This window comes from Anneissia japonica, unplaced genomic scaffold, assembly GCF_011630105.1.
Source record: "Anneissia japonica isolate Jap-2015-1 unplaced genomic scaffold, ASM1163010v1 scaffold1374_len1023071_cov147, whole genome shotgun sequence".
In the NCBI taxonomy this organism is placed as follows: Eukaryota; Metazoa; Echinodermata; class Crinoidea; order Comatulida; family Comatulidae; genus Anneissia; species Anneissia japonica.
Genome location: NW_022728671.1, coordinates 830,817 through 847,397, shown reverse-complemented (window position 1 = coordinate 847,397; position 16,581 = coordinate 830,817). Strand labels below are relative to the sequence as shown.

Genomic DNA, 16,581 nt, shown 5'->3' with positions numbered 1-16,581 from the left:
TCAAAATAAAAATTGTAACCTTTGGTAATCAACTACATTTTCCACATACATAGACATTTTTGAAACTTTATTAAAAAAAACCTAAACCATAATTATTCACCACTAATCTATAGACACTTTTTGACAAAAATGAAAAAATAACGACTTTGTTACCCAATGAGAAGTGTTCTAATAATAATATATAGACAATGGGTCGTGTCTCATATTATTTGTTATATTTTTATTATTCATTATTTTCACTTGACTCGCATAAATAATTTTGTTCGAAGAACATTTATATGCAGTTGTACTTCCCAGCACTTCACTTGCAATTTGCAATTTCTAGTATTTAATTTATTCTTTGCTAGTGCACATACAGTTGGCCTACGTATTCAATAGCCTGTGTGACGTCATTAGCTTATTTCCTCAGCAACTTGTAGCACGTGATCAAACAATATGGCTGACATTATTTACAGTAGTACTAATTATGAGGTTATCAATGACAAATGAATTTCCAATTCTGTTTTTGGTTAACAACTCGTAAGTAGACAGATTATAATACCCTAAAAAGTAAAATATAGGGACTAGGCCTAGACCTATTGCTAATGCTTATGTAGGCTAGTACTATGTGTGTTTAAAATGCATAAAACTAGGCCTAGGCCTACGTGTGAATATGATGTGACTCTGGCCAGGGCTCTGACTGAGTGAGTGAGACCAAAGCAACTTCAAGTAGGAGGCGCCGAGGCCAAGGAGGGCAACCGAGAGACTAGCCTAGTCAATGAAAAAAAAAACAACAAAAAAACAAAACAAAAAAATAATAAATAAAAAACAAAACAATGCCGCCGTAGCGTGTATGAACCCAAGTTCTAGGCCTAGTAGTAGTAGTAGGAGTTTAGGGCTAGGCCTAGGTAGGCCTACTAGGTAATCCAGCCCAGCTAGGCCTAGGCTAGAGTTCTCAACGGAGTATGGTCGGAGCGGCCGCGAGTCGATACGCAGCAATTTGTATGGAGCGCCAAGCGTGCAGTATGCAAAATGTATGTTGGACAATGGGCATCAGAGTTCGATATTAATACTGTTTTAATCAATTATCAAATTAATGTATATATTTTCTTTCATAATTTATATATAGGGGCCTAGCCTATAAAAATCGAGACTTAATATTTAGTTAGTTTGTTTATTATATCAAATATGATTTATAATATGCCTATTTTCTTACAGAAATGGATGGTACTTTTTAAATTGCCTCTTTACTTTATTGCTGCGAAGCAGCCAATTCATATTCTTGACAGAAATTTGACCTCTGAAAGGTCATTGTTTGTCAAAAAACAAGGGCCTAAGACGACTGAAAAGCGGAGTTTCCTTCTTTCGTTCTGCCGTTTGTAGACCTACACGTACCAACGTCCACATGTCGCGACGCTTGAGTATTACTATTCAGCGCTTTTGCTATATTTCTAGGTTTCCTATTTCTACGTTTAATTGGCCCATGTCTCAGCCACAATATTTTGAGGCCAATATTATTTACGAACCCAGTTAAACTTATTTACTAGCCTATTTCAGCGTGCTACTTATTAAATTTAGGCGACGCTTGTTGTAGACTGCCATACACGGTACCAACGCTCGTTTTTACTATGTTTCTACGTCAGCTCAAGACATTTTAAAGAGGGTGACCTATCCAGTTCCTGCAGGAATTGATCATTAAGGACCCTCGATAAAACATAGACAATATGTGAAATATTAAATATTCAAGACATAAAAGTTAAATTGCATGTTCAAATTGTAATCATATTTTTTAAGTTTTTGTACTAAAACAGGCAGAATCTTTAACTTTTTTATTATTTAATCTTCCATGTACCTTTGTTTTTATATGAAATTTGGCATCTATATTACAATCAAAAACTATAATTTGTACTGTACCATAATTTTATTTTAATAAACACCACAGGACATTTACTGTTCAAAATGTTATTTTATGGGGAGGGGGTAGATTTAAAAAAAATGGATGTGACATTTCCAACTTTATACACCCCTTACTGTAATAATAGTCTACAATGTATACGGTAATAAAGTTTGATTAGTACTGAACTCCTTTTTTGAAAATGTATCACAAATTGTTGACCAATCTTAATAAACTTTTATGTATTTTAAATATGTTGCGCTTCTATGTTTTAAAAAATTTTTGCTAATTTGATTTCTGGACCACAACATTGCATGTGGAAGAGGTAAGGTGTAAACTCGGACTCGTCTCGACAGTGCTAGGAGTAGTCTAGGCTAGCCTTATCCTACTCTAGGCCTAGACTAGCTAGGATGGTATAGGCCTCTCCTTGATAGCTAACATTGTCTATTTAACATCACAATAATTCATTATTAAACCTATAGTTGTTTTTTGAATTGTACTCCACAAATCTCAGCCGATACCTCACACAACTCGTTAACGTCTCGTATTTATTGTTGTGACGTCATGGCTCGCTGGCTCACACTTGTGATGTCTCGCACTTGTGATCAAATAACACGCTGGCAGTCAACTCGCCCCTAGAAAACCCACCCTTGGAAACTTGCCCCATAAAAAAATGTACACTTCCTAGACCATGCAGTCTTAAAAATAAAAATTGTAACCTTTGGTAATCAACTACATTTTCCACATACATAGACATTTTTGAAACTTTATTAAAAAAAACCTTAACCATAATTCACCACTATAGACACTTTTTGACAAAAATGAAAAATTACGACTTTGTTACCCAATAGTGTTCTAATATAGACAATGGGTCGTGTCTCATATTATTTGTTATATTTTTATTATTTATTATTTTCACTTGACTCACATAAATAATTTTGTTCGAAGAACATTTATATGCAGTTGTACTTCGCAGCACTTAATTTGCAATTTCTAGTTTATTCGAATTTTACTAACTTGTGTTCAGTTTGTTCTTTAGTGAATGAACATCTGTTTGTCATTGCATTTGAAGATGAGTGATAATTAATAATAATAATAATAATAATAATATTAGTAATAATAATAATAATAATAATAATAGTAATAATAATAATAATAATAGTAATAATAATAATAATAAATTAATAATAATAATGACAATATACAGTATCACAAAGTGTAGACCTATGTTTTTCACGTTCATCCCATTTTATTACATTGTAAATTTAGTATTGACAGATCCCATGTTTGAATCCGTTTGTGTCCTGAAAGAAATATAAAATAAAAGTTCATTATACATAAAAATCTGAACTGATATATAATAAATATCAATATACAGATCCTATGTTTAAATCCGTTTGTGTCCTGAAAGAAATATAAAATTAAAGTTCATTATACATAAAAATCCGAACTGATAACATATAATAAATACCAATTTAATCATATCATAACTCAATTGTCATGTACGTACAAAAATGTAATCAATCTGTAAACAAATCGATCTTTAATTAACCATGGCCAAAAAGGCTACGAGAAATAAAAAATTTTCAATTATGAAAATTATACGTTGATTTCTCTTTATTTCGAAACACTTGCCTGATCAAATAAAACTGAGTGAAACATACTAGAATTGACGAGTACAATTTGAAAGCTATTGACCAAAGCCGTATACCGTAACGTATCCCAATCAATCGGTATAGCGCTACTGGCATTCCATACATTTTAAGCGCAGCCGCTTTCCCTCGTGGCCGCTACGACCCTAATCCTTCTCAACTAGCCTAGACCTACAGTAGGCCTAAACTCTGTGAAATGTAAAAAGGCCTAGGCCTATATAAAGCTATGGGAATGAAAGTGGTATATTTGCATCCGCAAAATATTGAAAACACATGAGACATTTTTTTAAATTTTTGATTATTCATTATTTTTATAAATGCTGTAGGCCTAGGCCTATAAGCCCTACACAAGCCGTGGCATCAGCAATTACGTTATTCACAAGAAACACAATGCATACCTAGGCCTAGGGGCTAGGTGTTGCTAGGCCTACAATCAGTCATAACATTTTTAATTAAATTTACACTAAGTTTAAGACAGATCTCATATTTAAGTGGATCATATGTAATTTTAGAAAAGTTATATACTAGTTTGGCGTTTACAAACATTGAAACTATTGTACTCTTTTGTTATGTAAATAGAGATTGGAAAGTATTGAACAGAACAAAGATAATAAATAGAAGAATATAGGCTTACTTAGGGCCAAGAGTAGTTTGCATCTGCACCGTGGTGCATAATCAAGCAGTAATAATGAGCATCGCAAGCGTCAGTAATAGGACTATATCTTCTTTTATAAAATGCAAAAACATGAAAATTTTCAAAATTCTGATTCTCAAATGTTTTGGGTGCTTGTGGGAAATTATAAATTGTGACAAACGGAGGGTTTTGCCAAAGCTGGTCACATATTTTGTACCAAGTAGTAATATTGCCATAATATTTAAGGCCTAGGCCTAAGCCTTTCTGCATGAACGAATTGCGTACTCCGGCATGCCATTGGTAATGACAATGTAAATTGTATAAAAAAAAAAGGATCTATTCTACCCCTACCCCACCCCTACCAATAATACCACATGAGTTTTAAGGATAATAGGAAAAATTTTTTATTGTTTCAGTAGTTTTTTATCTAATCTAATTATACTAAACATTGGCAAATTTTTTATACTGTATTTATCCAATTCACCAACTGAAATTTGCACAGAAAATTGCTAGGAAAATTATGTGCATAGAATCTTAACTAGGGCCTGCTATATACAGTACATTTGGTTATTAAGAGATAGGTCAAGGTTTAATGGTCTAATTTTCGGCAAAGTCTGCATGGAAGCAACCCTTTATTTTCCAACATGTGAGGACAGATTTCTAGGCTCAGGGCACATAGAAAAAATTAGATTATCACTCTTTTAAAAAAAAAAGATCGATGAGGGAGGGCTGTTTTTTGTTTGTTTATTGTTTTTGTTTTTTTAATGGAACAAGAAATTATTTTGCTTTTGTTTTTATCAATGAGGGAGGGACTGTTTATATTTGGCTACTAATAGTAGATAGAAAGTGGTTTTAATTCTATTCTTTTTTTAAAGAAAATGTAATTGAAATCACTAAATTGTATTGTTATTTTTATGCTGTTGAAATAATTGATGCGGCAAAAAAAATTTTTTTTTTCTATTCCCGCATCAATATTTCCGGAATTTTTGACACGAGCGGGAGTGATAGTGTAATACATTTTTTTATTTGCTCTTAAGTTTAGTGTGCATGATTGTCTTATTTTACAGTCTAGATCCTGTTATGTAATAATAGTGTCTAGCCTACAGGCAGATGTTACTTGGCGTAGTTTTCTTTCTTGGTATGGTTATAGCCTTAATTTAGTTGTGTATGTTCCTATCACTCACTGTGATTACTAAGGTTTGATTTTGCGTCCTCACTCATCAAGTGCTCCAGATCTTTTCAATCGTAGCCATGGTTTATCTCTTAAAACCCCATTCCCGGCAAAATTTCAGTTTTTAAGAAAAGCCTAATTTTTGTATATATGTTATAAAGATTTATAAATAAAATAAGGAATTGGTAGTTTAACTGAATTTAGACATTCCTATGAATGAAAAAAATGTAAAATAAGACTGAAATTTGATTTTTTGTGTTCCACACAAAAAATAAATGCGGATGAATTTTCATGTTTGATTTTGCGATAGGCCGTGAGAAAAATATCGTAGGCGCCGAAAACATAATAAGCCTATCCAACGCTGCTATGCTATGCCTAGCCTTTCCTTGATTTAGGTTCTGCTATCACACATAAAAACGGCCGACATGATATTTTCCGTTGCTAGTAATGACACTTGTGAAATATAATATTTCATAGGAATTATTTCAAATTTGTTAAAAAACTGATTCTGACCGAGATTTTGACACTTAAACAAACATATCTCAGCCTTAATCCAACTGCATTGTACAAGATTCGAAGTACAAGAACTAATCTCATTAGAGAGTGCGCACTTTATTGACTGTATAAAGTATACATAAAAGCGACAGTATTCCCATGGATGCGATCTACAACCTCTGAATTTGCCTAGTAACAATGAATTCGTCGAGAAGATGGTAATATTTTATGAGAAATAGTCTGTATTTCTCATTTTTTTTATTCTTTTGTGTAAACCTAACATTCATGCCAATATTTTTCCATGATTTTTAATAATTAGAGTAATGTAAATGCATATTTTCTAAAAAAAGTCAGTTTTTAGTGAAATTTTGCCATGAATGGGGCTTTAATATTATGCTACTTGTGGTCAGTTGCTGATTTAGCAGCAATCTACCAAGATTTAATATGGTGAAGCTTTAAGTATTTCTCCATTCAAAGCTGTTTAAGATGATATATTTGTATGAATTATCAGAAACGCTGGGTCTGTGTTTTCGCAAAAAAAACATTTGCTTTTATTATGTATATCAGGTAGTAAATGCTGTGAAACCTTAGGATTCTTTGCACTATTTTTGATGTGACTATATATCTATTAATTGTTGTATAGTACATTCAACATGAATGTCAGTGTAATTTGAAGCGTGACAGAATGGTAGATTTGGAAATTTATACTGTGTTATGGTAAGTGTACCTCATTCTCAATTATAATATGGTATTATTTTTTTTCTTCCATCAACTATAATATCTATTGTGTTAGTAACTAGTCAATACTGTATTGAAAAACAAATTTGTATTATATTTCAAGGTACAGTAATTTTATGTAGTACATTGAATATGATATCCTGATTAAATATTTTGCCAAAAAAAGAGTTACCACCTGTAGTAGTACAGCTACTAAAATTCAGATATGCCATGGTTATGTTATATTCAATTTTTCTTGCCTTTAATTTGTTTCCTAGGAGATGCTTTTAAACTGTTTTCCGTAAGCTAAAGAGAACAAGTAACACCAAGCATGGCAGGTGCTAATATTGGTCTATCAATGCTAAGCCGTGGCATTGGAGCAGAGAAGGAAATTAAAGGGCATAGGAAGCTTGAGGTGTCTTTAGAACCTGAGGTACAGTTATATAATTAGTATTTATTTTGTCCAGATAATTTTTAAAATGTGTACCCTAATTTTTATACTGGATAATAATAAATAATAAAATACTTCCAGATACTGGAAGTGTCTCTATAATTTTTTTGCTATAATATTAAGGGTAAAACAATAAATTTAGGGAAAATGCTGAAAATTATGCAATTTTTAAGAAAGTCTATGTTGACATCTGCTTTTTCCATCTTCTAGGTGGGAAACAATTTTTAAACACACAAATTTCTTTCAGTTACTTTCAAAATTGATTTTTATTAATTTATTTTTTTTTTGTATTTTGCCTGGGACAATACATTATTAATTGTTGACCCAGAAGTAAATAACCAAATAGAATTTAATAAACTGATTCATAATTTGATGGCTCACTTATCAAATACCATATATACTATTGATTAATTGCCATCATGTCATTTTGTTTGTAAAATCCATTCAGGATTACCATAACATTCAGTCAAAGAAGTTCTACCTACCACCAATCCAGCAACAGGCATGGCAAAATGGCAACATCGTAAATCGCGAGATGATGACACACAAGACATTTACCACTAGGAAGGGTGCTCTGTTGCTGTATGCAGAAGACTTAGCATCGGCCGGTGGTGGTGCTACCGATGGCAAGAAGAAAGCTCTCGAGGCTGAGGACAGTAGCTTATTCAGCAGTACCAATGAGTTTTGTAGTGCAATACTTTCATATGGAGCCAAGGTTAATTCTTCATTCTCAGATTACTCACAAACAATGGCCGATTCAAAATAGCTGGGGCTAAGGGATGGGCTGTTACAGATGAAAGAGCCAGACCACCTGGGCTTGATCCTGGTTTGAGGGTGAGGTCTCCATCCCCGTTGCAGGCTGAAGTCACCTCACCACTCTGGATGGGGCCCGAGATCCAAATTGTATTGCTATGAGGCATCTAGATGGCAGGAACTAGCACTGTTAGCCTTAAATTTGAATAGGATTTTCATTTTCTCCATTTTAATAAATCATACTAACCTTGTTTGATGACATTCATGAGATGGAAACTCTTTAATTTCAATCATTTTTCAGGGAAATGAAACAAGCCCGATATTCTTAAATTTTGTGAAAGGAAGAAGTGTTTTAGAAGCCAGTAGGTCAGTGCGTCCTGGATTTTCAGCCAAGCGGTATATGGCTAACTGGTCTCGCAGTTGGGATGACTCTGTGCTTAATAAACTTCGCTCAAATGGTGAGTGTGTCATGAGGCTAATTGTTAAATTGAGTAATTAACATAAGAATGTGGCAGTATATGTATACTTTAGTACAGAGAAGCCATATAATACTTAAAAACTAAAAATAAATAAAAAGTCAATTTTCATTTTTTGGTCACTGATGCTGGTTTTGGGACAACAATCCTCATTGCTGCGAAGCAGCCAATTCATATTCTTGACAGCAATTTGACCTCTGAAAGGTCATTGTTTGTCAAAAAACGAGCAGCAGTCAACTCGCCCCTAGAAAACCGCCCTTGGAAACTTGCCCCATAAAAAATGTACACTTCCTAGACCATGCAGTCTTCAAAATAAAAATTGTAACCTTTGGTAATCAACTACATTTTTCCACATACATAGAAATTTTTTAAACTTTATTAAAAAAAACCTAAACCATAATTCACCACACTATAGACACTTTTTGACAAAAATGAAAAATTACGACTTTGTTACCCAATGAGAAGTGTTCTAATATAGACAAAGATGTGTATAAGAGACAATTTGTTATAGTTTTATTATTCATTATTTTCACTTGACTCGCATAAATAATTTTGTACGAAGAACATTTATATGCAGTTGTACTTCGCAGCACTTCACTTGCAATTTGCAATTTCTAGTAATAATTTCTTTAAAAATCTCTGTTTATTTGTTAAATCAGGAAATATTTGGGATAAAAATCTGTTCCAGCCGAATGCAGTGAATCCAAGCATTTACCGGCGTATCAATGATGACTTGTCTCAGTACCCATCTCCTTACCACGTGACTAGAAGCATGCTCCTGTCGCCTGGAGGTCTACAACAGTATGAATTCTACAGAGTCAAGTCTAACATCTCTGATGAAGGTAATATACAACAATAACTAGCAGATCCAGCAGGGGAAGGGTGCCACAGTATATTCCTCCATGTTACTACTGTATCTCCTATCCCCATGTTTTGGGAACCATTGACTCACACCAGTAGCAATTTTTGTTTATTTTGATCTTTTTTAGATCAACTGCCTCTATTATGCTGCCCTCATGAGGAGCTCTAGAAACACTTGGCTGATTGATTAATAGTTGATGGATTAATAGATCTTTTCTAGCTCTACTGCCTCTATTATGCTGCCCTCATGAGGAGCTCTAGAAACACTCGGCTGATTGATTAATAGTTGATGGATTAATAGATCTTTTCTAGCTCTACTGCCTCTATTATGCTGCCCTCATGAGGAGCTCTAGAAACACTCGGCCGATTGATTAATAGTTGATGGATTAATAGAACTTTTTTAGATCAACTGCCTCTATTATGCTGCCCTCATGAGGAGCTCTAGAAACACTCGTCTGATTGATTAATAATTGATGGATTAATAGATCTTTTCTAGCTCTACTGCCTCTATTATGCTGCCCTCATGAGGAGCTCTAGAAACACTCGGCTGATTGATTAATACTTGATTGATTAATAGAACTTTTTTAGCTATACTGCCTCTATTATGCTGCCCTCATGAGGAGCTCTAGAAACACTCGGCTGATTAATTGATACTTGATTGATTAATAGATCTTTTTTAGCTCAACTCCCCTCATCTGAGCTTTCGGAATTATGAGAACTTGTTTATTGTACAGTTTATATCGTCACTGCAAGGCTAACCCTCTTTTCATATTATAGTATAAAAATAATACCTGAAATCCTGTAGGTATCTAAATGTAACTGTCTTGTTTATTTATATTATTAGGATACTGCCATGGGTTTTAACTCATATAATTCTTATTTGATATCCATATTTTATGGAAGTTGTCTTTTCGAATAGCCCTGATAAAATATATTTGATAGTGTGATGCTCTATATATATGCAGTCTCAATACTGATCGTATCTGATACACAATGGTATTGATCTTCAAATTTCAACAAAATAGTTGATTGATTTGATAAAATAAAGAACAAATCAATTGTTAAGCCGGTTTTACACTAGGCGAATTTATTCGTGCAAATCGAGAAGCTTTTGCATTTTTTCGCTTCGCAAAAAGTAGAAACAGTTCAAACTACTGATTTTGTTGAAGCGGCGAATAAATTTGCTTAGTGCAAAACCGGCTTTAGTAATGTGTGTGGTATATACTTGATGGTAAAGGATACTTGCATTCTTATCGTATAGACGTAGGTTCAAAGGCTAAAAATTATTTTGCATGTTTTTTTTAGAGAGAAAATGTGTAATAATGCACTTTTCATATATTGTTTTGTAGAAATAACTGAAGAAACAGAGGAAGAAGTTTTGGCCAGTCAAAAACAGCCTTTACCAGCAAAAGGAAAACTTTTTGATTCAAATAGCATTGCAGTTGTTGAGAGGGACAAGGACAACAAACCTCATTTAGTTTCCTATAAAGACCTTGATGAAGAAAAACAGACTGCTGTTCTCCAACGATTACTAGTTCAAAGCGTTTTAAGTCATCAGCAATCCATCGAAGACTTGTTTCACGAGAAGTTGTCATCTGTTAGCACAAAATCTGAGTCCGGAAGCATTCTTGAATCACCTTTGAACCTTGACATTGGGCAGGCTATCGTTGTAAGTTGATAAATGAATTAAAATAATGGGAGATGATGCTGTAATGGTTGAGGGTCATGACTTCATTTGTCTTTGAGCATTTATTGGCCAAATATAAAAATATCTTTTATAATGAGACTTAAAACTAGGATTAAAACATACATACTCACAAACCACATATTTTTATTCATCTTTACTAAAAGTGATTTTTACAAATGTATTACATTATTTCATTGAAATGTGATTTACCATACAGGTAGAGTAATATTGTTTTTTAAAGTGTCAAAATTGTTTCAATCCTATTTAACAGGACCAGTAAATATAATGGTGTTTATGTATTATTTTGTTTTTGTTTCAGGACTTGATTACTTCAAATTCTACCCAGCTTCAAGTTGGCAACCCTATATTTACTGATGCTTCTTACATCAAGGCATCCCCAACTCAACTAAGTATGATCAATTGTTTCTTTTCTTTCTCTTTGTTTCAAGCAAGCAATCAGACAATCAATCAGTCATTCAATCAATCACCCAGTACTCAATGTCAGTTGATATATGTTAATTTATAAATGTGCCAACCAGATAATCAGCAAATAGATTAATTGATTGTTTACTGGATTGATTGAGTGATCGATACTAATTGGATAAACAATCAAGCTAATCAACTATTTGGTCAACCAATATTGTATATCAATTATTCAATTTTTCAACATTTAATTTAATTAATAAATCAATCAACCATCTAATCAACTAATTATAAGGTGCGATCTACAAATTATACCTAACAACAGAAACTAGTCTAACACGTTTGCTATTTGGAAAAGCTCTCCAAACGCGTCTGAAATGCTGTTTGGAAGCTTGTCGTTTGAGCCATTTATTTCGTACAGAAGTTGACTCCTCCCCATTTCATATGGCTGACTGCTCGTGAATGGTAGATGTTAAACGTGTTCACCGGAATATGGATCCGATCGTGATTTATACAACTTTAAAACGTGTTGAACCTTCCTAGGCAATAAGCTACTACTATTTAGTAGTAGCTTATTACATTAAGGTGCTAGGCCTAGGCCTACGCTAGATGACAGATCACGATGAAATGGTTATAATTATCATTTTAGTTGTTTGGGAAACCCCACTGTCCCATATTTTTTTAGTATGCCCTACCGTACCTGTAGGTTTAATAGAAGAAAAAGTAATCGCCAGTCACCTTCCCACCCAGATTTCATTGTGCGATGTTCGAATTCATGCTATCAAAACAAGTACCTTTTGCCCAAGTACCCCATTCAATGTGTCGGCACAGCCCACACAAAAATGGAGCAGCATGTAAACACTGACCTGGATCAGCCGCAGTTGATCTGAAGAAGTTTGTTGACGTTTTATCACATGGTCATATCGTCTCACTTTGCACATGTTTACAGAGTACATCTGTAGGCTACGTCATTACTTGTATGGATGGTTCAACTTCATTAAAATGGTTAAACCATCCAGAAATGGTATATTAGTGTTTCACTATTTACTATTTCAATGTTTTGTTTCAAATGGTTATTTTACATGTACGGTATTTTGTAAATGCATCACTCCATTACATTTCTTGCCAACGATGTCGCGTTTGAGCCTAGACTCAAAAATACCGGGATGGTGTCCGGCGGGGGATAGTTTTTGTATACATGTGTTCCAAACGGCCTGTAGGCCTATATGTATACACTATATATTTTTCCAATGTCGTAAGGAAAATAAATTGTCAATTAAAGTTACTGTTTTCTGTAAACCTGTATGTTGTTTGTGTCCCTGAAGGATTAGCATATAATTATTATTGAAATACAGCGGTACACGTTCAGTTGTATGTTTTATTTTATGTTTCGACATTAACATAATAAAACTCAGTATTATTATTATTTAACACATAAACAGCTTCTCCACATAGTATAACAGTAAGCCTAAAGGATAAAAATATATAAAATACAAAACAAGATTTAAACATAGGCCTCCAAGACTAAAAAATGAAACTATACAGAAGAGATAGGTAAGCAGACAAGGCCTATCTATACTTAATTTTAAATTAAACTGGCATCCAGGCACTCCACCGAACGTCCTACTGTTCCATCTGAACTGACCTACTTTTGTCCGGAGCGCCACACACTGCAAACACTGGGCCTAGAATATACTATTAGGACCATGCAGTGTTTAATCTTTGTACAGTATACTGGGTTCATTTCAAAGTAAAACTTGTACAGTATTTTAAATTGTACATACGAAAACACTAGTTCAACCGGGGCCTATCCAACCACACACTCATTTGTCATCGAAAACAATAGAAACAATGGCAAACATGTTAATCGGCACAATCCTGTTCGGACGCGTCTCTGAAATATTGGCTTAGCTTACTAATATTCACAGGCAATTAGATGATCGCTTTCCTAGACGTGTTTGTAATACATAGTTTTTCCAAACCTGTTTCTGTCGTTGGGGATAATTTATAGATCGTACCTAAGGGGCTTGCCATGCCAAAACTAGCATCAGTGACTAACAAAAAAATTTACCAATTCATATTCTTTGTATTATAAGCTTTAAAATGATAGGTCATTTACTGGAATTGACTTTACTATAATACCGAAGTTACATAATGTGCTAGAACAAATTTTAATTTAAGATATATTCATTCAAATTCATCAACATAATTTTCATTTTTCATATTTTCTCCTCAGAAGCACAACAAGATTATGATAAGAGAGTACTTTCTCATAACTCTGGAAGAGGACAATATAGTACCCTACCCCCGATAAATAATATCCCTGCCCTCAGACCTCTGAAGGTAAAACCACTTGGTGGTGGAGTTTTGAAGTTGCCACCATTGCCAACAAAAAGTGAATCCCCACACTCTGGATCTCATTATTGCCCTGTGGAAACACAATCAAACGGATGGGAGTCAAATTTCGCAAGTAAGTATAGAGTTTGGTAACATAAAGTAGTGATATAATTAACTTCAACACAATAATTACTGTGTAGTATTTTCTATGTTGATATCCTAACAAAGATTAAGAATAGTACCTTTTTTGATATCTTTTTTTGATACACATAAAATGCCAAAATATCAATATCAGATATAACAAATAAATAATTTTGGTTATTACAATCCAAAAATGCTTCATATAGATAAAATATGTTGGTGGTTATGTATCTCTATTTACTGTTCAAACATAGACTTTTACAAAGTGGAACATTTTTGAATTATTAAACTCCCATTTTCATGACTTATATACAGTACAGTTTTAAAAGATTGTTTGTGTTCCTAAGTATACCGTACAAACAAATATGAAATACTGTGTCATACAAGTTCCTAGGCCTAGATGCTAAGCTAAATAAAGCTAATCTAGAGTCTAAAATCTGCAATTACATATTGGTTTAATTTAGTGTACTGGGAGAACGGTCCTAATATTGAGTCCAAATGGTGTGGTTGTTTTAAGTAAAAGTTCCCAGTGATTCTCTTTATCTTTGCGGTTTTTTGTTGCTCCAACTCTGTCTCTTATACACATCTAGATGTGTATAAGAGACAGATACCGTACAAACAAATATGAAATACTGTGTCATACAAGTTCCTAGGCCTAGACGCTAAGCTAAATAATGCTAATCTAGAGTCTAAAATCTGCAATTACATACTTTGTGTTGGAGCAGGCCTAGATGTTAAGCTAAATAAAGCTAATCTAGAGTCTAAAATCTGCAATTACATACTGTGTGTTGGAGCAAATAGTCTACAAATAATTTGTTAAAATTTACTTCATAAGGTGATGATTCTGAACATTGGCAGGGGAATGTGGCAGAGGAAGTCAAGAAAAGTATGGATAGATTGAAGAAGCTTGGCAGCCCCAAGTCTAGTTCTAACAACTCATTGAGTAAAGGTAAGTTGCAAGAAGTTATGTGTATCATTTGGTAGATAAAGCTGGGCACTCACTACTCCCGATGGTCATTGGCCGACAGGATTCTATGGAGAACGCAGTGCCACAATGTGCACAACGATTGGTTTTTAATGATGATCCGTTCGGACTGCCACTAACAATCAGCGGACGGCATTGAATTGTGTAGGGCTCACATAGACATGACATGTAACAGCTGCCCAGGAAATTTACCCACTTTCTTATCATTAACTGCTGATACGGATCTAATTGGTTTAGGATCATAATAACCTGGTTCACGTCGAAGTTAAGCCACTTATCTAAATCTTGAAATATGATACGATTTTTCCCTAGTTGCGTTCGATGCCAAGTTAGAGCCAGATAAACAGCCAGCCACCTTCAAGGCCGTCGACGTCACACGGTGGAAAGGCTTGTTTAAAAATAACATCTACTGCTCTACGAACCTCTAGTACCAAGAGGTATTCGTAAAAAAATTGACAAATTTGTAAACTACTGTAGATCAGGTGTCAGTTTCCACTACCTAGCTATCCTCTGCCATTGATATATAGGCGGCCAGGTAGTACGAACCAACCGACAGTGGAGCAGTGTAGTCTACCGCAATTATAGTAATAGACTACTACTAGGCCCTAGCTAAATTTACCTTCGATAAAAAACCAAATTATTTTAATCGCTAACATTCTCCCATTTAACAAAATATTGTTTTATTTCTCATTAAAACGTCTGTATACTTTATGGACCTTTCTGTCGTGTTTCTGTGTCAGCTTCGCGGTGTCAAATAAGTTGCTGACTTCAACACACTTTTTTATTTCGTCATCGTAAACGTGTGCTCATTTTAACGAATGGATGTTGGTTGTAGTTTGTTGTAACTGAATTAAAAGCGACTATTATAGCAGAAATTGAAAAGATTAAATTGTCAATAAATAAATACAACAAATCTGATTTTATTATTAAGAAAAATACATTGTCGCTTTGAAAAACGTACACAATCAGACTTTTTAACATTATTACTTGGTCGACGATGCAAAGGGCAAAGGTCATTTGTAATATTGACTATTCCTAAAACGGACGTTTGCTGGGTTTTTACCTATAATATTACAAATAATTTCTGAAAACCAGACTAATGAGACTACTTTGCTGCTGTTGTTAGCATTCTTGGAGTATGCTGTAGCCAGCCAGAGGATGATAATTGTGGTACAACACAACAACGCTGGCTTAGATGCCTACGTTACGTAATCATGTTTTTGTAATCCGAGCCGACTTTGTTAAGCAAGTTAATTTACCGTTATTCTAGCTAACTTTAAGTGACATAAGCCTTTATCCTGCTATAATTGACTGGTTCTCGTCAAACTTTTAACTAGTTAAGTGGATCTGTATCTATATAACGGTTCGACATTAACCAGGCTAATGAGTGGTTAATCTCTAATTCCAAGGACAGTGTAGATATGACGCCAAAACACTAATTTTCTAAAAGTAGATCCAGTTCCAATGCTGTTTGGGGCTTGTTACACACCAATGCACGCTACATCTTATCAACAGTTCAGTTACGTCCTGCATCTTATTTATTTATTTTGTTTTGTGAATTGTTCTTTAAACTTTATAATATGGTAATATAATAATTGTATTTATGTAAAAAGGCATTGATAAACACCAGTATGGTGATACTGTACTGTACACGTTTTTAACAATATTAAATGTTTATATTATGCCATTGGTTTAATTTAGTGTACTGGGAGAACGGTCCTAATATTGAGTCCAAATGGTGTGGTTGTTTTAAGTAAAAGTTCCCAGTGATTCTCTTTATCTTTGCGGTTTTTTGTTGCTCCAACTGGCATTATGGTCAATTGCAATCACTCTGAAATTTGAAATTGAATGACCAGCTAAATTGAAATGTTCGGCTACTGGTTGATCAAGCTTAGATGTTCTGATAACTGATCTATGTTGTGTCA

The 16,581-nt window shown here is 34.0% G+C and overlaps 1 protein-coding gene across 1 annotated transcript in view; it reads left to right on the top strand.

The window, feature by feature from the left end:
- The first annotated feature begins 395 nt into the window (after positions 1-395).
- LOC117114495 overlaps positions 396-16,581 on the top strand; it is a 28,198-nt gene continuing 12,012 nt past the window's right edge. The window contains exons 1-9 of the mRNA XM_033258164.1: positions 396-519; positions 6,821-6,975; positions 7,442-7,708; positions 8,048-8,204; positions 8,882-9,064; positions 10,433-10,752; positions 11,090-11,180; positions 13,430-13,663; positions 14,507-14,620. Coding sequence (XP_033114055.1) covers positions 6,874-6,975; positions 7,442-7,708; positions 8,048-8,204; positions 8,882-9,064; positions 10,433-10,752; positions 11,090-11,180; positions 13,430-13,663; positions 14,507-14,620 — 1,468 coding nt within the window. The 5' untranslated portion in view covers positions 396-519; positions 6,821-6,873. The remainder of the gene's footprint in view (positions 520-6,820; positions 6,976-7,441; positions 7,709-8,047; positions 8,205-8,881; positions 9,065-10,432; positions 10,753-11,089; positions 11,181-13,429; positions 13,664-14,506; positions 14,621-16,581) is intronic.